Source organism: Hyla sarda, chromosome 8, assembly GCF_029499605.1.
Source record: "Hyla sarda isolate aHylSar1 chromosome 8, aHylSar1.hap1, whole genome shotgun sequence".
NCBI classification, from domain to species: domain Eukaryota; kingdom Metazoa; phylum Chordata; class Amphibia; order Anura; family Hylidae; genus Hyla; species Hyla sarda.
Window position 1 is genome coordinate 67,925,691 of NC_079196.1, and position 23,251 is coordinate 67,948,941.

The following is a 23,251-nucleotide window of genomic DNA, read 5'->3' on the forward strand; positions in this document are numbered from 1 at the left end:
TATTTTAGGTACTGTCAGGAGCAGCATATGTTTGCTATGAGGATTTTCTCCTGTTCTGGACAGTTCTTAAAATGGACAGCAGAGGTCAGTAGAGAGCATGACATCAGAGAAATCTAAAAAGATAAGCATTTCCTCTGTAGTATACAGCCCCTAAAAAGTACTGGAAGGATTAAGATTTTTAAATAGAAGTAATTTACAAATCAGTTTTTTTTATCTTTCTGGCACCAGTTGGTTTAAAAAAAAAAAGTTTTCCATGGTAGTACCCCTTTAAACAATACCCCTTTAAATCACATTTTACATGGTTAAGCAATTGTAAGTGACGTTTATAACTTATATTGGATATATGTTACTTACCAGTTCCTTGTTCCACTGTAATAATAGCCTCGGGAGAGATGCAGACTCCTCTGTCATAGACAGGTAGCTCTTCACATGCCAAGCTCTCTGGCCAGGTATGCCGATACTTGATGAGAATGGGTTCACAGCCTGTTCTTGCCCTCTCGCAGACCGATTTACATGGCTTAATAGGCTCATGCTGGAAATCAATGGTGCATATAGGGGCATACATGGCACAAAGAAAGAACAGAAGGTCTTGACTGCATTCAGTGGCCAATAAGCCCTCAAACTGCTCAATGGCAAGTATAGCATTGGCTTGGGTGCTGTGATGCAGATGGTTGGGCATCTTAGTCATGTTCCAAGGCATTGACTTGCACATGGGGATCCTTACAGGCTCGCAAGATGCACCTTGTGCCCTGGGTAAGGCAATAAGCAGCCCCAGGACCATTACCAAAAAATAGTTCCCAGAAAGGGACATTATGGTTAAGTCAATGTCAACTTTACGGTCAACCAAAAAGAAATGGATAACACAAACTTTAAGAGAACAGTAAAGTAAAAAAAAAAATCGAAACAAAAAAATGCTAAGAATATAAAAGCAGCAAAATTAATCCTTGAATACAGATCTGAGAAGTCAATGTAAAAAAAAAAAAAATGTAAAAAAAAAATTAAAACTCAAGTGATAATAGATCCATTTGGCCACCGTCTGGCAGAGCTGCAGTGAAAGTGTCTCTTGTTCTCCTATTCTGGAGCAGAAGTCAGGAATAAATGCAAGACCAGTCGAGCCCTGGCTGCTTTTTACTCCAGCAAATTTCTCAGTGGCCAGGGCTCCTCCTCTCAGATGTCTCCAGCCCTCCCCTGTCTGGGCTTTAAGGGGGGGTAGACGACTTTTTTCCCTACAATAGATGCTAAATTCTGCAAAACTTCTTCCCAGCTCACACCTAAACTTCCCAAATCATTATAATAAATCAAGCAGTGCTGTGTTTGAAAAAGGGATCCCGCATTCTAAACCAGATGTAGGAGTTTCTGTAAACTAAAAGCCATTAGAAAATCCTTTTGCTGCGGACACACAACTACTGCCATTCAGACCTGCAGTTTGTTAGGCAGCTCATTATCCGGTGTACTATATCCATTAGGTCACTATTTTGTGCTAATAGTCGCCAGGACAAGGTGAGCCGTGATTTAATGTCTCGGGCTGCATTCATTTCAGTGTGTACGCTTTTTTAATTTTATTTTTTATTTTACGTTTCGTTCCTACATCACGCATATGATATGATGTGGTCTGATCTGAAAATATTTCACCCCTTTTTCATTGAGTCTCACTGTTTGACACTGCACTAAAATGAATCCGAAGATTCAATGTAAGAACATGATTCTTTTGCGCAAGAAACGACGGTATCCTCCGATAAATCAATGATCTAAAGTCAGCAGATCCACACATTTCACGGTAAAATAAAACCGCTAAAACATTACTTTTATACCCATAAAAAAAGTAGTGATATATATTAAATTATATATCTATACACACACACACACATATATATATATATATATATATATATATATATATATATATATATAGTAAAAAGAAAAAGTTGCAGCACAGCTCTAGTTAACCAGGTACGGGTGCCAGCGTCTAAACCTGATCAGGGTTCTTCATAGACAAAAATTCCAATGACGCAGCACTCCAAAAAAAAGGTGCATTTATTCACACATGTCTCAATACAGCAACGTTTCTGCTCCTATGGAGCCATTTTCAAGCCTTGAAAATGGCTCCATAGGAGCAGAAATGTTGCTTTATTGAGACATGTGTGAATAAATGCACCTTTTTTTTGGAGTGCTGCGTCATTGGAATTTATATATATATATATATATATATATATATGTTAATTATATATAGGTTAATCGGCAAACAATAGTGTTAAAGGAGGTCTATCGTTGTAACACACAAAAGTTTCGATCAGTGATAGTGCAGGTGCTGAGGCTTCCACCAATTCCACAAGCATTTAGCTCAGTGGTCTCCAAACTGTGGATCTCCAGCTGTTGCAAAACTACAACTCCCAACATGCCCAGACAGCCGTTGGCTGTCTGGGCATGCTGGGAGTTGTTGTTTTGCAACTGCTGGAGGTGCGCAGTTTGGAGACCTAGGATTAAAGGGGTACTCCGGTGGAAAACCCCTTTTTTTTTTTTAAATCAACTGGTGCCAGAAAGTTAAGCAGATTTGTAAATTACTTCTATTAAAAAAATCTTAATCCTTTCAGTACTTATTAGCTGCTGATTACTAAAATTAATTTCTTTTTGGAACACAGAGCTCTCTGCTGACATCACGAGCACAGTGCTCTCTGCTGACATCTCTGTCCATTTTAAGAACTGTCCAGAGTAGGAGAAAATCCCCATAGCAAACATATGCTGCTCTGGACAGTTCCGAAAATGGACAGAGGTGTCAGCAGAGAGCACTGTGCTCGTGATGTCAGCAGAGAGCACTGTGTTCCAAAAAGAAAAGAATTTCCTCTGTAGTATTCAGCAGCTAATAAGTACTGGAAGGATTTAGAGGTTTTAATAGAAGTAATTTACAAATCTGTTTAACTTTCTGGCACCAGTTGATTTTAAAAAAAAAACAGTTTTCCACAAGAGTACCCCTTTAAGCCAAACTCTGTGCCCATTTGTATCTGTTTATAGAAAGGAAAAACTATTTTAAAAGGGTAAATCAAAGGATTTCGAAGGCTTTTGTTACATGAGTTTGTCGCTTAATCTTGTCGCAGTGAGATTTTGCGCAAACTATGTGCATGTTTCACTTTGAAAACTTTTCGTAATCATCTATCTCAGATCATATTGCAGTCAGGATTTTGCAGTTTGCCTTTGTGAAATGTCGCAATTTCAGGGCGCATGCCTGTTTCAAACCACTACTACACTTAGAAAATCTTACACACACAGAAAAAATGAGATTCGGAGTTAATTTTTAAAAGTCTGTGCGACTTTTCATAACTTTGGCGCATGTCCGCACAATCACAGGTACCCCAAATAGATGAACAAACTTTCCAAAACGTGCAACTATTCATAAATTCTCCCAAAGGTGAGCACATAGTGAAACCCATAATGACTGTAATGGTAAACATAAAGATGGCCGCTTACCAGATTATGTTGCGCTCAGAATGCAACACCTCCTTGGGCATGTAGCCTTGTGGCCCCTCCGGTTTCTGCAGCATCAGACCAGACTTGGATATATACAAGAAGTGTAATGTGCTCACAAAGGACTTCATCTGAGAAGAGCTCGACCAAGGTTCCATCTTTTTCTCTGTGAGCATATAATCTGGCACAATATTGACTTTCACATTCTTCTTAAGGTGGCCAAATACCTACAATGTATGGGGACCGGGTACTTCGGTGTAAAATATGTATTTTTTTTTTTTTGATCAACTGGTGCTAGAAAGTTAAACAGAATTGTAAATTACTTCTATTGTAGAATCTTTACCCTTCCAGTACTTATTAGCAGCTGTATGATACAGAGTAAATTCTTTTCTTTTTGAATTTCTTTTTTGTCTTGTCCACAGTGCTCTCTGCTGACACCTGATGCCCGGAACTGTCCAGAGCAGAAGAAAATCCCCGTAGCAAACCTACACTGCTCTGGACAGTTCCTGACATGGTGTCAGCAGAAATTCAAAAAGAAAGGAATTTCCTCTATTGCATACAGCTGCTAATAAGTACTGAAAGGATTAAGATTTTTAAATAGAAGTAATTTACAAATTTGTTTAACTTTCTGGCACTAGTTCATTTAAAAAAAGAGTTTTCCACCGGAGTACCCCTTTAAATCGTTAGGCTAGGTTCAGACTACGGAATCTCCGGGCAGAAAATTTCCGCCCGGAGATTCCGAGTGCGGCCAGCGCTGGCTGAATCAGTCGGCGCTAGGACCGCGCGGACACTGCAGTCTCCAATAGACTGCAATGTGTTCCGCGCGGATTTCCGCCTGAAGAAAGAGCACCTCCTTTCTTCAGGCGGAAATTTCCAAGCAGATTGTCCGTTCACAAATTCCGCTTCACAAATTCCGAAGAGTGACTTTGTGAACAGAAAATCATTCACTACACTATACATTTTAGAAAGCGGAATTTCCCCCTGCAGTTTCAAAGCAAATTTGCAGGTGGAAATTCCGTTGCCTGAACCTAGCCTTACTGTCACTTTGACGTGTCTGCATGACATGTAAAACGCATTAAGAAAAAGAAAGTTTCAAATACCTGTGGCCTTGATAGACATTCGATACATATCTATTTTGGAGTGCCTTGTATTCCTGTATAACTGACCTGCACAGGTATGGTCCCAGGGGCACTAACACTGTACAGAAGTGTACCTTATTTGTCCCTATTCTATTTTACCACCTAGTCCCACCTTGACCCAATGGTTTTTCCCATCATCTGTTCCTTATGACACTTTTTCATCAGACTATCTATAATGTACCTGGAGTATGTTTTTGGGTACCAGCCTCCAAAGTGCTAGTATACGTACTATTTGTTACTTGGGCTACCTCATGTCCTTGTTGCTATTAAATGGGCACTGTCTGGTACAATATATTTTGATATGTTATAAAGAATGCAAAAACAATATGTTTTGCAATTGCTTTCATCAGAAAATTTTTAGTATTTCTTACTGAAAAAGCCAGTCAAAAAAGTCCCCCACTAGGGGTCTCCCTGCCTCCTGGGATACATACCAGTCCTGCAGTGTCCAGTGATCATTGACATGTCGTGGACACCATGAGTGACATGTCAGGATGTACATGATCAGAATGAGGTACTGAGTAACATATAACAGTTTATTTTTAGGGGGGGAATCTGATACTCTTTAATTGAAAGAATTTTAGTTGGTCAAGTTTGGTTATTTAGGATCATTCACACAACAATTAGGAGGAACCCTGGAGATTCGGCTTCTAAATCTATGTGCTTCATGCTGGACATGTATGTGACAGTTACACCCCAATTTAAATTTGTAAAAAATCCCTACCCCAAAATCCTCGTCTTGGCTAACATGGAACTACCGATACAATAATAAAAGGATTCCTTCCCCCAAGTGTATCATTTTACATTTTTGAATAGTTTCCACAGTTTTTGCCCACTTATCTTGCAAAGATAAATATGTTTTCCATAATAAAGACAAACAGATTTCCTGAAATAAATACATGAAATCCAGATATCGATACAAGGCGATATACACGGTTCTATCCTTAGCTAACATTTCCGTGACATAGTCTGAAAAGTTAATTATCCCCATCAGATGCTTTAACATGAGCTCTCAATACTAGAATTAAAATGACTTTCATTCCTAATAGCTTTATATGAATAAATATTTTATAGGTCTGGAAGAATTTCTATGTAAACAAAACAGATTCTAATTTTTTTCAATCTTGGGCTATGTTTATACCGAATAATTTTTACGTCATTTCCAGCCGGACATCTAGTCTGTGGCAAGGGCCATTCATCAGTCAGCACTAGGACCGCTTGGAAATGCGCTTTCTCCATAGACTAAATATGTCTTTCCAAGACGATTACACAGAAAGAATTGACAATTCTTTCTGCAGAGACTGGAATCGAAATTTCTATGGCAGATGTTTATGTTGCGGAAATTCCACCATGTACATGGTGCAGCAAAATCCCATTGAAAACAATGGGACTCTGCTGCAATAGAATTTCTGAGCGGAGTCTTTCTGACGAATTCCACTTGGATATTCTGCCGCGTATAATATGTGATTAAAAAAAGTGTGTAAATAACCATTAGACCTACTTCCTATAAAAAAGGATTATTGTATTTACAGTGTATTATAAAGAACACGTCTTTGACCAACTGATAGGAACCAACAAACTGCTGTGAGGCCCTTGACAAAGCTGATCCGTTCAGCGAAACGTCGGGGAGGCTAGCCATATGTTTTAGTACAGCAGACAGGGGAAGCAAAATTGTAGAAAGTGAACGCTTTCACATAAGTGCACAGAATCAAGTGCACAATACAAATGCCAATATAAGTGACAGCATCACTTCATTAAGCAGGAGAGGCTACCCTCTCCCTTTATGATCCACCAAATTGCCGCTGATAATTTTAATGTTGTTTGTATAGGGTACATATTATATTCGAGTAATCAATAAAGATTTTGATTTTACGGGGGAAGGGGGGGGGGGGGTTCTAGTAAGGGTTTTCCCTGCAAGGGGTCACCCCTTAAAGGTTGTTTATATCACTTGACAGACTGTGACACACAAGGTGAGTATTTTTTTTTAACTCTTCAGTGGCTCACAAACTATTAAAGGGGTTCTCCGGTGCTTAGACATCTTATCCCCTATCCAAAGGATAGGGATAAGATGCCTGATCGCGGGAGTCCCGCCGCTGGGGACCCCCGTGATCTTGCACGCGGAACCCGTTTGTAATCAATCCCGGAGCGTGTTCGCTCCGGGTCTGATTACCGACGGCCACAGGGCCGGCGGCGTGTGACGTCACGCCTACGCCCCCGTGTGACGTCACGCTCCGCCCATCAATGCAAGCCTACAGGAGGGGGCTTGATAGCTGTCACGCCCCCTCCCATAAGCTTGCATTGAGGGGCAGAGCGTGATGTCACACAGGGGCGGAGGCGTGATGTCACACGCCACCGGCCCTGTGGTCGTCGGTAATCAGACCCGGAGCGAACACGCTCCGGGGACTGATTACAAACGGGGTGCCTTGTGCAAGATCCCGGGGGTCCCCAGTGGCGGGACTCCCGCGATCAGGCATCTTATCCCCAATGCTTTGGATAGGGGATAAGATGTCTAAGCACCGGAGAACCCCTTTAAGACATTACACAGATTCCATGGACTAAAACAGATATTACTACTGGTTTCTTGGCATCTTACAATCAGTCTACACCTACACGATGTGGAGTATCTGGATCCAAATAGAAATTTCTGTCAGAAACATAATATATATATATATATATATATATATATATATATATATATATATATTAGGGTGCATTCACATCACGATTTTACCATCCTACTTCTCACGATTTTGAAATCGTACAAATCTGCACGCCAAGTTGTCTCCATTGACTTCCATCCATTACTGATAGACAACAAATGCATCAGTTTTGATCCGCATCCAATTTTGCACGATTTAAGATCGGAGGTAAAATCGTGGCTGGCCAAGATTTTTCGTCCAGATTCAAAATCGGATCGAAATAGTGTTAAATTTTTTTATTACTGATACTGTCTATGTAAATCGCATGGAATCGTGTGACTGTCGCATGGAATCGTGCGATCGGATTAATCGCACACAATTTTTTTTTGTACGCATGTGCAGTAGACTTCAAAACAAATACACAAACACTTCAAATATATAAAACTTTATTGCCATTGGCATACATATTAATTTTAAAAACAGGATCAGATTTTTATTGAAAATCGGATGGAATTTTCATCTGTACGTTTTTTGGATACGATTTTAAATCGGATAGCAAAGAAATTTTTACATATGATTGTATACGATTTTTTGCAATCCGATTTTATGCTCCGATAATCAGATGGTTAAATCGTGATGTGAACCTAACTTCACATACTGACTGGCTGCATTTCATGTACACACCAGAGAAAATTTGTTATTGTTTACTGTTGTAACAAATTATTAGATATTGAGTCCTAAATAATAATAACAACAATCAAAACAATAATAATAATAATGTAAATAATAATATTTAGTAAGATGTTGCCTCACTAGGTTCAGGTTGTTATGTACCAGAGCAGTGTTTCTCAACCAGTGTGCCCCCAGCTGTTGCAAAACTTCAACTCCTAGCATGCTGGGAGTTGTAGTTTTACAACAGCTGGAGGCACACCGGTGGGGAAAGAGCATGGCATGAAACTGTTAAAAGATCTGGATCTAGAATTCCTGGACCCGATGACTAATAGAAGATAGATAGTGCTTTTCTTTTTTTTTTTACCAGTTTGAAAGAGATCTATGTATACGACTGAAAATCCACCCAAGCATCTGAATGGAACTATTTATATTGGATTTCTTACAATTGCATGGAGCAGTCACAGAAATATTTGTCCGCCATGTGTGAACATACAGTAGCATTTTAAGGCCATGTTCCAACACAGCATTTTGGGATGTTTTTTGAGTCGTAAAATTGACCTAAAGCAAAAAAAAAAAAAAAAAAGTTCACAAAACTGTCTGCAAACATGGCCCAAGGGTGCTATCACTTTTGAAGCAGTATTTTCATGCAGTTTACAATGCAATAACTAGGATTATTCTAGAAATAGAGAAAAGCTAAATCATATATGATTCTCCTCTCCTTCCTATCCTCTCTTTGTTTTGGCTTTAAAAACTGCATTAAAAACTGATTTCTTATAGAAATTGCACATGTAAAAGCATCAGATGGAAACTACAGTAAGGGCTCATTACATAGTAACATATTTAGTATGGTCGAAAAAAGACATACGTCCAGTCAATCAAGCAAGTTCAACCAAGGAACACTAAGGCTAGGTTCAGACTACGGAATTGCCGCCTGCAACTCCTCTTTGAAATTGCAGGCGGAAATTCTGCTTTCTAAAATGTATAGTGTAGTAAATGGTTTTCCGTTCACAAATTCACACTTCGGAATTTGTGAAGCGGAATTTGTGAATGGAAAATCCGCTTGGAAATTTCCGCCTGAAGAAAGGCGTTGCTCTGCTGGCCGCACTCAGAATCTCCGGGCGGAAATTTTCTGCCCGTAGATTCCGCAGTCTGAACCTAGCCTAAGGATTTACTGAGCAGAATTCCACTTGGAAAATATGTCGCAGCAACCTCCCATTGTTCTCAATGGGATTCTGCTGCACCATTCACACTGCAGAGATTCGAGACCCCAGACTTTTCAAAAAGAATTAACATATTTTTTTTTTCCTACGGAGAATGCGCCTTTCCGAGAGGTCCTAGCCTGTTTTGCCAGTGCTCGCTCCAGATGTAATATCTGCCCGCAATATTTCCGAGCAGAGATTTCTTAGTGGGAATGAGTCTTAAGAACGCCTCCTGACCACAGTTACCTTTTTTTTTTTCATTTAAAATGCATTAAAAAGGCAACTTCTTTTTAAATGTCACTTTTTAAAGGTAATTTTTAGAGGTGTATTTAGTTAGCGTCATTTTTGTACATTATTTATTTTTTTATTGTATTTTTAAGTCCTTTAAAGAAGCCTATAGTCAAAATAAAGAAATAGTCGCCACTGTCCCAAAAATGTCTTGTGTGTGCATTTCATATTTTACTATAGACTTTAAAATAACATCTAGATAGAAAAAAAAACTCAATAAAAACACAGTTAAAAGCATTAGGAAAAACATAATTTTTTCACAAAACTCTGTCCGTGTAGCCAGCCTTATATCAATTCTATTGTGTTTATACATGTCACTTTGGTTTTTGCTATGTCCTACTATATTATTACAACCTCAAAACTGGAGAGCCCTTATAGGGTTACTAAGAATAATTTTGCCAGTGGCTGTTGTCCGCTGTGTGAATAGCAATTTTTTCCATTATTCCAAAATGTCTCAACACTTCTAAAGAATGGAGATGACTAGAGTTTCTCCCTCCCCCAGATTTTTCACGCCGCTGGAGAGAAGCCGGGTCACCTCTGCCTGACTAATGTAATCTGCTGTAATGTGAGTCCTCAGGATGTGGCAGAAGATACCTGCTTAGAGCTTCTCACCTTCTTCTGCTACACATTACATGCAAAGTGCTACTTATGGATCATCTGTTTACCCTGATAAATGATTGAATCAGCATCTGGGGTCATAATGGCAGATCACACTTTTCCAAGAGGAGCCCGTACAGATAATGTTAACAATAGGCCCAAAAACATAACTACCGTATATACTCATGCTGAAAACGCCCCCCTCGGCTTATACTCGAGTGAACTCTCTGCCTGTCAATCCCTTCTCAGTGGTCTTCAACATGCGGACCTCCAGATGTTGCAAAACTACAACTCCCAGCATGCCCAGACAGCCGTGACATTCCTGCGCATGAACGTCCCTGTGCGTCGTCATCAAGGCAACGTCACTAGTCCGGGGCCGGCCCGGAGCGGAGCGGAGAAGAGGGCCTCCCGGTGAAGATGGACAGCCCGGAATGACTAACCCTCCCCACCGGACGGTCCCTGCAGCATAGATGGCCCGGACCAGCTCACCCTTCCTTCCCACAGAGGGAAGATGAGTAGAAAACTAAAGGGGGGTCTGGATGATGATGAAGGCCGCAGTGGTCTTCAACCTGCGGAGCTCCAGATGTTTCAAAACTTCAACTCTCTGCATGCCCGGACAGCCGATGGCTGTCCGGGCATGCTGGGAGTTGTAGTTTTGCAACATCTGGAGGTCTGCAGGTTGAAGACCACTGAAGAAGGGATTGACAGGTGGTGATGATGAAGGGGGGATGATGAAGAGGGGGATGATGACAGGGTGATGATGACAGGGTGATGATGACGGGGGTGTTAATGACGGGGGTCTGGATGATGACAGGTGGGAATGATGGCATAGGGGGATGATGTATTTCCTACCCTAGGCTTATAGTTGAGTCAATAACTTTTCCTGGGTTTTTGGGGTGAAATTAGGGGCCTTGGTTTATATTCCGGTCGTCTTATACTTGAGTATATACGGTAAATAAAATACAAAACAAAAGCACAAAACAAACAACACTCAAGACAAAAGGTAGAGAAAGAATGGTCCAGTTGCCCATAGCAACCAATCAGATTGCTTCTTTCATTTTTCAGAGGCCTTTTTTAAATCGAAAAAAAAGCCATCTGATTGGTTGCCATGGGCAACTGCACCACTCTTCCTCTTCACAGGTTTTGATGAATCTCCCCCATTAACCTTAGGTGTATGCCAAAAAACTATTGGGGAAATGTATCAAAACCTGTGCACAGAAAAAGTTGGCCAGTTGCCCATAGCAACCAATCAGATTGCTTCTTTCATTTTTTTTGTGGCCTTTTTTAAAATAAAGATAGATAAAAATTGTATAAAAATTATATAATATATAAAATGTACCACAACTAAAGATTGGGATATTAAAATAATGACGGTATGTGGGATACATAAATAATACAAAGTTCGGCTCACAGGAGACAGGTACGGCTCACAGTACTAGATAAGTCCTGCTCGCTCCCCTCAGTTCAGCATTAAAGTCCTGTAAATAGAAAAGGTATGGTACACCCCACCCTTACTATAATAATCTGCAGCCTGCTGGAGGAGCGCAGCACCACCTCTGAGGCAGACAGGGGCGATCACTAAGGTCAGGCCCATCCAACAACCTGACATCGCGCGTGCCTCCATACATCGGGAGGGCGGGGTCAAAGGATGGCAAAATTAGCTTTCGCCTAGGGTGGCAAAAATCCTTGCACCAGGCCTGGATATAGAGATGCACGGAGGGTGCATGCTGACCCTCTCTAGAGAGCTAGAGATACCCCTTAAATTTAGCTGGACAGACATAAAAGGGTTATCCAGGATTAGAAAAACAGAGCTGATGTCTTCAAAAAAACAGTGCCACTCTTGCCCACAGGTTGTATTCCATTGCATTTCTATTCCATTAAAGTGAATGGTGCCATGTTGTAATACCACACATAAGCTGAGGACAGGGGTGGCACTGTTTTTGCTTTTCCTGGATAACCCCTTTAAGGCATCAACTTTTTAGAAAAGCTATTCTGATATAGATATGTTTTATAGAATTGATGTTTTCCCACTCAGAGTGCCTCCAGCTGTTGTAAAACGACAACTCCCAGCAGGCCCGGACAGCCAAAAGCTGTCTGGGCATGCTGGGAATTGTAGTTTTTTAACAGCTGGAGGTCCCCTGGATGGGGAAATGCTGCCTTAATATATGCCTTAGCTGTACATTGTAATAATTTCCCTTGCATAAAATGAGTAGGTTTCGGGTTTCCCTGATCCGTACTTTGAATAGAGCACCTGAGTCCCTACAGGCTATGAGGAGGACCCTGTACACACATATAGAACAATTGCACCATAGACAACAAAAAAATGTCCTAAATCTCTCAGTTATACGATATTTCAGAAGGTTTCAAAGGGGAAATAACTGGGTACATTGGGGAAAATGTATCAAAACCTGCTCAGAGGAAAAGTTGCTGAGTTGCCCATAGCAACCTATCAGATCACTTCTTTCATTTTTGAAAAGGCCTCTGAAACATGAAAGAAGCGATCTGATTGGTTGCTATGGGCAACTCAGCAACTTCTCCCCTTGACAGATTGTGATAAATCTCCCCCAATAAGAATAACTCAGAATTGTCTTCTATAAATCAGTGTAAAAATGATTTATCCAGAAAGCTTATTTTGCATAAAGAAGAATTAAGAGAAGCTTAGGCAGAACCGAATAGCCACCATTATAATACTTTACTATAAGAACCAGAATTGGAATCAGCTTTGCCAGGGAAGTAATTTACAAATCTGTAATGTATGCAATTTAAGGGTACGTTCACACGTGCGGATTTACAGCGTATTTTATGCTGCAGATCCGCCGTTGAAGGACCTCTGTATGGTGCCCTTAAATGTGTCTGCTCGGAGCGGCAATATGCCACTCCGAGCAGACACACTGTGATGTGCGAGTCGCTGCGCATGCGCGGTGTACTCACACACATCGCGGCTGCTTCCCCTGCTCAATGAGCTAGGCCGAGAGCTGCCGTGATGTGCGAGTATACTGCGCATGCGCGTGGTGACTCGCACATCGCAGTGTGTCTGCTCGTAGCGGCGTATTGCCGCTCCAAGCAGGCACATATAAAGGCAGCATATAGGAGGTCCTTCAGCGGCGGATCCACAGCGTAATATGCTGCGAAAATCCGCACGTCTGAACGTACCCTAAAGCAGGATTTCTGCTGCAGATTTTTCTACCCTCATGAGACCACAGGAATGAGAAGGTTACAAGGTCTAAACTTTCACTGCTAAAGCCCATAAATGTGTCATGAAATCAGCATAACTCATGGTTCCCATTCTCAAGATAGATGAAGGTACCAGAAGTATCTGCATCTATTACACATTTATGTTATGTAGTGTGGCTATGCCATAAAGGTCCAGATGAAAATATGCAAAAGTGGTACTGATAAAAACTACGGATAAGCCCTCATACAGCCCTGTATACAGAAAAAGGTCAGAAAAGGGAAACCATAATTATTTTCTTTAAAAAGTTAAACTTTTTTCTAAAAGTAGTAAAATTATAGAAAAGTGTGTAACACAGGCATAAAAATTAGGAGGGTTAATTAATGAGAAGAGGAGGGCGGAAAAGGGGAGGGAGCGATTTTGGGGGGGGGGGGGGTTCAGGGAGATTGGAGAGGTGCACAAAGTCAATCTAAACAAAGGAATCTAGTCCGGCACCGCACAGTGTAGCTGGCGTCTTGTATACAGAGAAAGCTGAGTGTTAGGATTCGGCTAGCAGGATGTGGATCCTCTGTGTCAGCGAGGGATTGGCGTGAACCGTGTCGGTGGACCGGTTCTAGGTTGCTACTGGTTTTCACCAGAGCCCGCCGCAAAGCGGGATGGTCTTGCTGCGGCAGTAGCAACCAGGTCGTATCCACCGGCAACGGCTCAACCTCGCTGACTGCTGAGAAGGCGTGGGACAGAAGGACTAGGCAGAGGCAAGGTCAGACGTAGCAGAAGGTCGGGGCAGGCGGCAAGGTTCATAGTCAAATGGAATAGCAGAAGGTCTGGAACACAGGCTTTGGACAACACTAAACGCTTTCACTGGCACAAGGCAACAAGATCCGGCAGGGAAGTGCAGGGGAAGTGAGGTAATATAGCCAGGGAGCAGGTGGAAGCTAATTAGGCTGATTGGGCCAGGCACCAATCATTGGTGCACTGGCCCTTTAAATCTTAGAGAGCTGGCGCGCGCGCGCCCTAAGGAGCGGAGCCGCGCGCGGCAGGACGTGACAGCCGGGGGCCGGGACAGGTGAGTGACTTGGGATGCGATTCGCGAGCGGGGGCGTCCCGCTATGCGTATCGCATCCCCGCCGGCAGTGTCAGTGCAGCCCTCCCGGTCAGCGGGTCTGACCGGGGCGCTGCAGAGAGAGGAACGCCGCGAGCGCTTCGGGGAGGAGCAGGGACCCGGAGCGCTCGGCGTAACACTGAGGCAGGTGGAATGGATCAGACTCGGGGGTGCTATTCGTGCAGATGTAGTGTACAGCAAAGCACTTAGAGCGATGTGAAGAAGAATGCACTCACCCGGAGAAGAACTTGCTTGCAGAAATGTATTGTTAAAAGCAGAGCATGTACAGCGGGTAGGGTCAGGGAGCGCCCAGGGTGGAGGAAACAGTCTGTTACCGCAAGGTTCTTCCTGACCCTACCCGCTGTACATGCTCTCCTTTTAACAATACATTTTTATTGTCTCTAACGGATACAGCGATTGATACAGATGAAACAATTTTTTAACAGTATATGAGGTTGTGATTCTAGTTCTCTGCACCGTTCGCTACTAGAGACTTGGCGGTCTCAAAAAATGTGCAGTGGCGGTAATTATTTTTGGTTGCTACTGGTTACAGTATTTGAAATGCAATATGGTAAAAGTTGGTACCTTTGTTGTATGCTGGGTTGGTCGCCGGACGGTACCCGGTTTCACAAGCAGTAACAGCGCTGCTAGAGACACGGCTGTCTCACAGGTATGCAGCGGTGATGGTGTATGATGGAAGCGCTTCTCACATGATAAATCATTTTTAGTTGGTACCTCTATTGTGTTGTCCTGATCGTCAGCCGGTCACAATCCCTGGGCAGAGGGTGCGCTGTTAGAGACTTGGCCGTCTCAGTTCGTACAGCGGCAGCGGTGGGCTCAGATCGAGCCCACCGCTGCCGCTGTACGAACTGAGACAGCCAAGTCTCTAAGAGCGCACCCTCTGCCCAGGGATTGTGACCGGCTGATATAAGGTTACAAATTGTCTCATCTGTTGCCCAGTTACTATTGTATCAATCGCTGTATCCGTTAGAGACAATATCTACAGACACCATAATTGAAGTTAAATCATCTGGATTTATTGCCGCAACTGAGATATTTATTCACATTATCTACCTGCATTATTTCTACAGACTGTGTGGACACTTAGCGAATCATTTTAAAGTTTTTTCATTTTGTGTATTTTATTAGTTTTAAATAATTATTTGCCAAATTTTATGCATTGAATATTTTATGTATAGACTATTTAATATATCAGTGTATTTCTGCTGACCCACAAGGGCCCTGTGGGTCAAAAGACACAAATATTACAAATATCTTATTATCAATAAATTAATTTGTATCTAATATTCATTACTCTGAGCCCCAATTTTTCTATAGGTTTGTAAATTACTTTTATTAAAAAATCTTAATCCTTCCAGTACTTTTTAGCAGCTGTTTGCTACAGAGGAAAATCTTTATTTTTTTTATTTATTTATTGTCTTGTACACAGGGCTTTCTGCTGACATCTGATGCCTGTATCAGGAACTGTGCAGAGCATGAGAAAATCCCCATAGCAAACCTATGCTACTCTGGACAGTTCCTGACACTTTTTTTTTTTTTTTTTTTTTTTATGAACTGGTGCCAGAAAGTTAAACAGATTTGTAAATCACTTCTATTAAAAAAGAGGTGTCAGCAGAGAGCACTGTGGTCAACACAAAGAATAAATGCAAAAAGTAAAGAATTTCCTCTGTAGCAAACAGCTGCTAAAAAGTACTAAAGCGATAAAGATTTTTTTAACAGAAGTAATTTACAAATCTGTTTAACTTTCTGGCACCAGTTCATAAAAAATAAAAAAAAATAAAAAAAAGTTTTCCACCGGAGTACCCCTTTAAGGGGTTAAGCAAGTAGAATCAGGTCCTTGCATCTTTTTTTCAACTGTTTTTTTTTTATTAAAGAATTTTTCTTTAAAACAGATATTTGACAGTAAAGAAAATATAAGTACGTAGAATAATAAACAAAGGTCATTACATAACAAGACCAGGTTACAATATGGTAATCTGCATAGATCCGGCTGTCAAGAAGTTGTAAAGTCCAGATTTTCTCATCTTATGTCTCATGACTGTAAAGTTTTTATTTTGGTTGTGAATGTTTAGTTTTAGTTGTTCGAAAACAGACTGAGATATATTTCCAAAGATTCAAGTTACACAACAGATACACTCAGTTTATCCATTTATCCGTACTGTGTGTATTTCTAATAAAGCACAATAACAGGTTGGATCAGTCCCTTACAGACATTACTATTATTTTTAATCAGGGGTCAAGTCCTGGGAAAAAAAGTGTGGGAACTCACCCAAGATTTCCACTTAAAAGGGTGCTAGACATCTTATACCCTATCGGCTGCTGGGGACCACCACGTTCTCCCTGCTGCACCCGGCATTCGTTTAGAGCGTTGGGTGCAGCGCCGGAAGCTCGTGACGTCATGGCCTCTCAATGCAAGTCTATGGGAGGGGGCGTGATGGCCGTCACACCCCCTTCCATAGAATTGTATTGAGGGGGCATTACTGTGACATCATGAGCCTCTGCCCCACATCACCATCCATCCAGCATGGAGCGAAGCTCGCTCCATGCACCGGATGTCTGGGGTGCCGCAGCCGAGATCGCGATGGTCCTCAGCAGCAGGACCCCCGCGATCAGATACTTTGGATAGGGGATACGATGTCTAGGGGCGGAGTACCCCTTTAAGGGCTAATGGGAACTGCATTCCTGCTGTGGAAAAAGTGCAGGAACTCCATTCCCATGAGTTCCTGCAGGACTTGAGCCCTGCTTTTAATAAACTTACAACCAATTATATTGTTTTGTTTTTACAATCAGTGAGATTTGGTAAAATTCCATTTTGAAGAACTATTAAAATGACTTTTTGATTTGTATTGTTTAATCAGCAATAAAACATTCTGTTTACGTGTTGTCTAATGCTTCCTTTTATTTTACAAGGCAAGTGATAGTAAATCTTAGTGGCAGTAATATGGAGTTTGTGGGACTGATAATTTCCCTCGCTTCAATTGCATTATATGTGATTTCACTATTGAATCGTTTGTTTAATCACCTGACAAATTGATCTTTAACAATCATATTATCTCCCTCGTTAGCAATAGTTGTGAGAAGAAACCCAAGGAGATAAGATTACACTAATCACATACTAACATGTGTATTGTAGTCTCTGAGCTGACAGCCCCACCCACATCCTCCTGGGAGATCAATCACCTAATTTGTTTTAAGCACTCCATATTTACACCACAGATTACATTAGCCATTGTTTTTGTAAAGTATTATGTTGTTTGTGTTACCGAGCACATCATAAAGGAAAACAATGCCTGAAAAGTCTGAATAAACATTTAACCCCATGAGCACACAGCCCATTTTGACCTTGAGGACACAGCCAATTAAAATGTTTGCATTTACCGTATAAACTCGAGTATAAGCCGACCCGAATATAAGCCGAGGTCCCAAATTTCACCCCAAAAACCCAGGAAAAGTTATTGACTCGACTATAAGCCTAGGGTGGGAAATACATCCTCCCCCCACGTCATCATCCAGACTCCCGTCATCATCCAGACCCCCGTCATCATCCAGACCCCCGTCATCATCCCCCCCCTTCATCATCACCGCCTGTCAATCCCTTCATCAGACGGGGGAGGTGGAGATTTTACAAGGTTGCAAAGAGTTGCTCCACTTTTAACAGTATAATACAAGGCAACTGTAGGTATTTAAAGGGGTGCTCCGCTGGAATTTTATTTATCAACTGGTGGCAGAAAATTTATCAGATTTGTATATTGCTTCTATTAAAAAAATCTTAATCCTTCCAGTACTTATCAGCTGCTGTATACTACAGAGGAAGTTTCTTTCTTTTTGAATTTCCTTTCTGCCTGACCCCAGTGCTCTCTGCTGACACCTCTGTCCATTTTAGGAACTGTCCAGAGTAGGAGAAAATCCCGATAGCAAACCTCTCCTGCTCTGGACAGTTCCTGACATGGACAGAGGTGTCAGCAGAGAACACAGTGGTCAGAAAGGAAAGAAATTCAAAAAGAAAAGAACTTCCCGTGGAGCATATAGCAGCTGGTAAGTACTGGAAGGATTAAGATTTTTACATAGAAGTAATTTACAAATCTGTTTAACTTTCTGGCACCAGTTGATTTAAAAGAAAATATTTTCCAGCAGAGTACCCCTTTAACATTGTAATAGCTATTGAGCACTTCATATTTTACCTCACAGCAAAAATTCCAGTTAGAGCTAATTTTCTTGGAAAGAAAGATATACCACCTTTTGGGTAATTTGGTTCTTCTGGGACTACCTACAATTATTTTACTGCTTTACGGACAGAGAAAAGTAAGGTCTGCAAAGACCTATTGAATATTCCATCATAACTTGGCAACACTGCCCTCTAGAGGGTAAACTTTAGCATAATTTCTGTGGTCACATATCTGGTAATATTTCTATAATACTAGGGAACATTATTATAACATTATGTTCTGATGTTGTTTATTGTAATTAATTATTAAAAAATAAATAAATAAACAAGAATGTAGGCCCAGTCTATGCCCCCCATGCTTAGACCAATCATAGAGGTTGGGACCATACCCATTAGCACAGTGTTTTCTTAACAGGGTGCCTCCAGCTATTGCAAAACTACAACTCTCAGCATGCCCCGACAGCCGATGGCTATCCGGGCATGCTGGGAGTTGTAATTTTTCCAACAGCTGAAGGCACCCTGTTAAAGGGGTTCAAAACCAAAGCTAATTTCTTCCAAAAATTGCGCCACCTCTATCCTCAGGTTGTGTGTGGTATCGCAACTCAGTTTCATCGAAGTGAATGGAGCCAAGTTGTTATGCCAAACACATCCTGAGGACAGGGATGGTGCTGTTTTAGACAGAAATTAGCTCTGGTTTTCTATTCCTCGACAACCCAAACACTGCATTAGCCCAACAACACAGTCCCAGTGAACTGCCCTCTACCAGAAAACTAGTAAAGGGAGGAATTTCTATATACAGTCGTCCCTCAAGTTACAATATTAATTGGTTCCAGGACGACCATTGTATGTTGAAACCATTGTATGTTGAGACCAGAACTTTATGGAAACCTGGTAATTGGTTCTGAAGACCCAAAATGTCATCCAAAAATAGGAAAAAGTGAAAATGAAAGAAAAATAAGTAGATAATTAATATAGATAAAGCAAATCCTTACATATAAAAGTAAGAAAGATCTGCTGGGAGCTGTACATCACTGTCTATGTCAGTGTTTCCCAAGCAGGGAGCCTCCAGCTGTTGCAAAACTACAACTCCCAGCATGCCCGGACAGCCAAAGGCTGTCCGGGCATGCTGGGAGTTGTAGTTTTGCAACAGCCGGGGGCACCCTGCTTGGGAAACACTGGTCTATGTAGAGGACAGGAGCTTCTTCAGGGTCCTGTACAGTACACGCAATGTCCTAAAAAAAAGTAACATGGAGTCGCCCTCACCTTGTATCCAAAGGAGCAGGTAACCCTGGTACAGGTAAAGTGTACAGAACATGTAATACTTCCCTGTACTGTAGGGGGCGCTACCAGACACCAGTCAGTGCATACGCTTCAGGAAGACAAGGGTTTTATCAGTAAATTGCCCATTTTGATTGGTCGGTTCTTCCGGCTATTGACACGTTTCACAGATCTGGACTGTCTGTTGCATTGTATGTTGAGTCTGGTTTCAACTTACAATGGTCCAGAAAAGACCATTGTATGTTGAAACTATTGTATGTTGAGGCCTTTGTAAGTTGAGGGATCACTGTATAACTTTATATTTGAAAATGCACAGTGGAATTTTCTAACGTAACATTGAAAGTGTTATGTGGGATTTTCTTTCGGTAAATAAGAAGGGGTTCACACTGAGGAATCTCTAGACTAAATATTTCAACTGGGGCAGCCGGCGCCAACTGAATTCATTGGCCTTAGGACCCCATGTACATTGCAATATCTATAAAAAGTTTTCCCCCAAATAATAAGCAAGATCGTTGTTTTGGTGGCGGAATTTTAGTGCTAAAATTCCTGTGCAGCAAAATATGATTGACAGAAATGGGAGACTGCTGCACCAAAATTTCTAAGTGGAATTACGCTTGGAAATTTCTCAATATGAACCCTGTCTGAGGGTCTGTAAGAATATATATATGTGTGTAGAAGAAAGATAGGATGGCGCTAAATGCATACAGTTGTTCTGGGATAGACACAGTCAGCTGGACTAAAAGGGCGCACCAGGCTTATCTGCGGTCTCGGTCCCGTTGCCGACTCCATATAGGAGCATCGCTTGCCGTTCCCGGTGGTGAGTGCGGATATATCTTTTCTACCTGAGGGTCTGTAAAAATGGCAGCAACCTGCAGGGCGAGGCTACAGGCCTGTAGATGTTGGGGGAGATTTATCAAAACTTGTGCAGAGAAAAGTTGACCAGTTGCCCATAGCAACCAATCAGAGTGCTTCTTTCATTTTTCAAAAAGCCTTTAAAAAAATGAAAGAAGCGATCTGATTGGTTGCTATGGGCAACTGGTCAACTTTTCCTCTGGAAAGATTTTGAAAAGTCTCCCCCTTTGTCTCCTTGAGACTTTGGCCCAGATTTATCAAACTGTGTGAGAGAAAATATAGAGAGATTTTCCCACAGCAACCAATCACAGCTCAGGTTTCACTTTACCTCAGCTTGCTAGCTGAGCTGTGATTGGTTGCTGAATCTCTCTATATTTTCTCTCACACAGTTTGATAAATCTGGGCCTTTGTTTCTAAATCTTTTTTGGTCTGGTTTTCTGGGTGGATATTCCGCCAACAGCAGAAATGCGCTGTCTCCATAGATGGCAATGCACTTCCGAGAAGATTCTGCAAAAATAATTCACAAGTCAAGTTCACAAGACAAGTGCAGTAGGTCTGCAGCCTCACAAGCCTATGCTTGGTGACAGCCTTGGGAGTGCACAATGAGGGGGCAGTTTTTGAGGCAATTTACTTAGGTAAAAAAAAAAAAAAAAATGCCAAAATTAAGTTGTGTGGAAATGTAGAATGAAACAGTGCAATGTGAAACAGGGAGACCACACAGGGAACTGTTGCATATTTGTAGCAGCAGAAAATCTGCAGCAATTCCACAACAGCAAATCAGCACCAAATCGTGTGGATTTTGGGGTTCCTTTGCTGCTTGTGATTTGAGGGCACATATGCTAATATTTAAAGACTGGTCAGTGTCCCAGATTTAGCCCAGAACAACCAATCACAGCTCAGCTTTCACTTTACCAGAGCTCATTAAATACGAAAGCTGAGCTGGGATTGGTTAGTATGGGCAATACCAGAAAGTTTTGGTTTCACACAGTTGGATAAATCCAGATTCCCAGAATACCCACAATCAGCCATTTTGTGACAATACCCTAACCCCAGTGTTCTCCAAACTATGGACCTCCAGATGTTGCAAAACTACAACTTCTAGCATGCCCGGACAGCCAACATGCTGGAAATTGTAGTTTTGCAACATTTAGAGGTGCACATTTTGGAGACCACTGCCTTGCTTGTAATGCAATTATCCCAAAAATTACAGCTTTGGTGGTAGTAGAGGTTAGGTGGGGGGAGTGGAATATTTTAAATCCATAACCTGCCACCCCTAAGTCATCTAATGTCTTATACACTTGAGAATCTTTCATCTGAATCAGGAACTAGCAACTGGAATGTGACAGTGAACTGACTCATGTCTGTCTGGTCGCCGATTTACCATATTACAAAGGACCTCGACGGGAAGATGTAATCCTGCCTTTGCTGTTAAACCACATTTCCAGTTATCAGGACACAAAAGTACAACTAGACGTGTATAATAAAGTCTACAGCCTTCACAATGTGTGACCAACCAGTGGTTGCAAAACTAATAGTCCCGGCATGCTCTGACAGTCTGGAGCTTATGTTGCTGTAAAGGATTACATACGATATAGACATCCCTATTTATGGTACCTTGCATTAGTCTACAGCTCTGCATTATTTTTTTTTAGCGATTCTCTTCTGTGCCCACTCAGCCAATCACTGGCCACAGCTTTGAAATCCAGTGGGTCCTGCTCTGATGTTCTGTCTCAGCAGGGGACCAGAAGTCATCGGACTGTGAGCTGCAGGGACTGGGATAGGTAAGTATTGTTTATTTTTAATAATTCAATCCTAGAATATCCCTTTAAGTAAAAGTAGGGAGGTGGGTGGCATTGTTTTTATATGTGGGCTACATGCATTGTTTCCCTAGTAAATACAGTACACCATTACATCAATCTAACATTAACCCATTAACAAAGAATAATAATGAGCATGTGCATGGCCAATAAAGTGGGTATTTTACTTACCGTAATTCTACTTTCCTCGAGTCCCCGAAGGCAGCACAACTGGGTAATACTGGTCACTTGACCACACACTAGGACCGCCCACCTAGACTCAATAAATTAATTAATTAATTAACACTGGGCCAAATTGCCCATAAAACACCCTCACCAACAGATCCATACTGTGTAATAAAATAGACCGATTGATGCAAAATAACATTTATTGGGTGGGTATGTGTGCTGCCTTCGGGGACTCGAGGAAAGTAGAATTACGGTAAGTAAAATACCCACTTTCCTCATCGTCCCCTCCGGCAGCACAACTGGGATATAACATAGAACACAAAGGGGGGGAATCAATACTTTTTAACTGCGGACAAAACCCCGGTGCTGAAGGCTGGGCCCTTGGTCTGGATATCGAGGCGATAGTGCCTGGCGAAAGTTGATGACGAGGACCAAGAAGCCGCGTTACAGATGTCCAACAGTGATACCTGCTCTCTCTCTGCCCACGAAGTGGAGGTAGACCGAGTCGAGTGTGCTCTCAAAGGATTTGGAGGATCTTTACCTTCTTTAGCATAGGCTTCCAGGATAGTGCAACGAATCCATCGTGCCAAAGTATCTTTGGAGGCTTTTAAACCTTTCCTGACACCTGCAGTTAGGATGAACAGATTTTCCTCTCTCCTGAAGTCCTCAACACGGGAGAGATAGCA

General features: G+C 41.7%; 1 protein-coding gene across 1 annotated transcript in view; it reads right to left on the minus strand.

The window, feature by feature from the left end:
- Window positions 1-1,095, minus strand: part of FRZB (frizzled related protein) — a 46,773-nt gene extending 45,678 nt beyond the window's left edge. The window contains exon 1 of the mRNA XM_056534090.1: window positions 355-1,095. Within this exon, the coding sequence (XP_056390065.1) occupies window positions 355-811 (457 nt within the window). The 5' untranslated portion in view covers window positions 812-1,095. The remainder of the gene's footprint in view (window positions 1-354) is intronic.
- Between the last annotated feature and the right edge of the window lie 22,156 nt (window positions 1,096-23,251).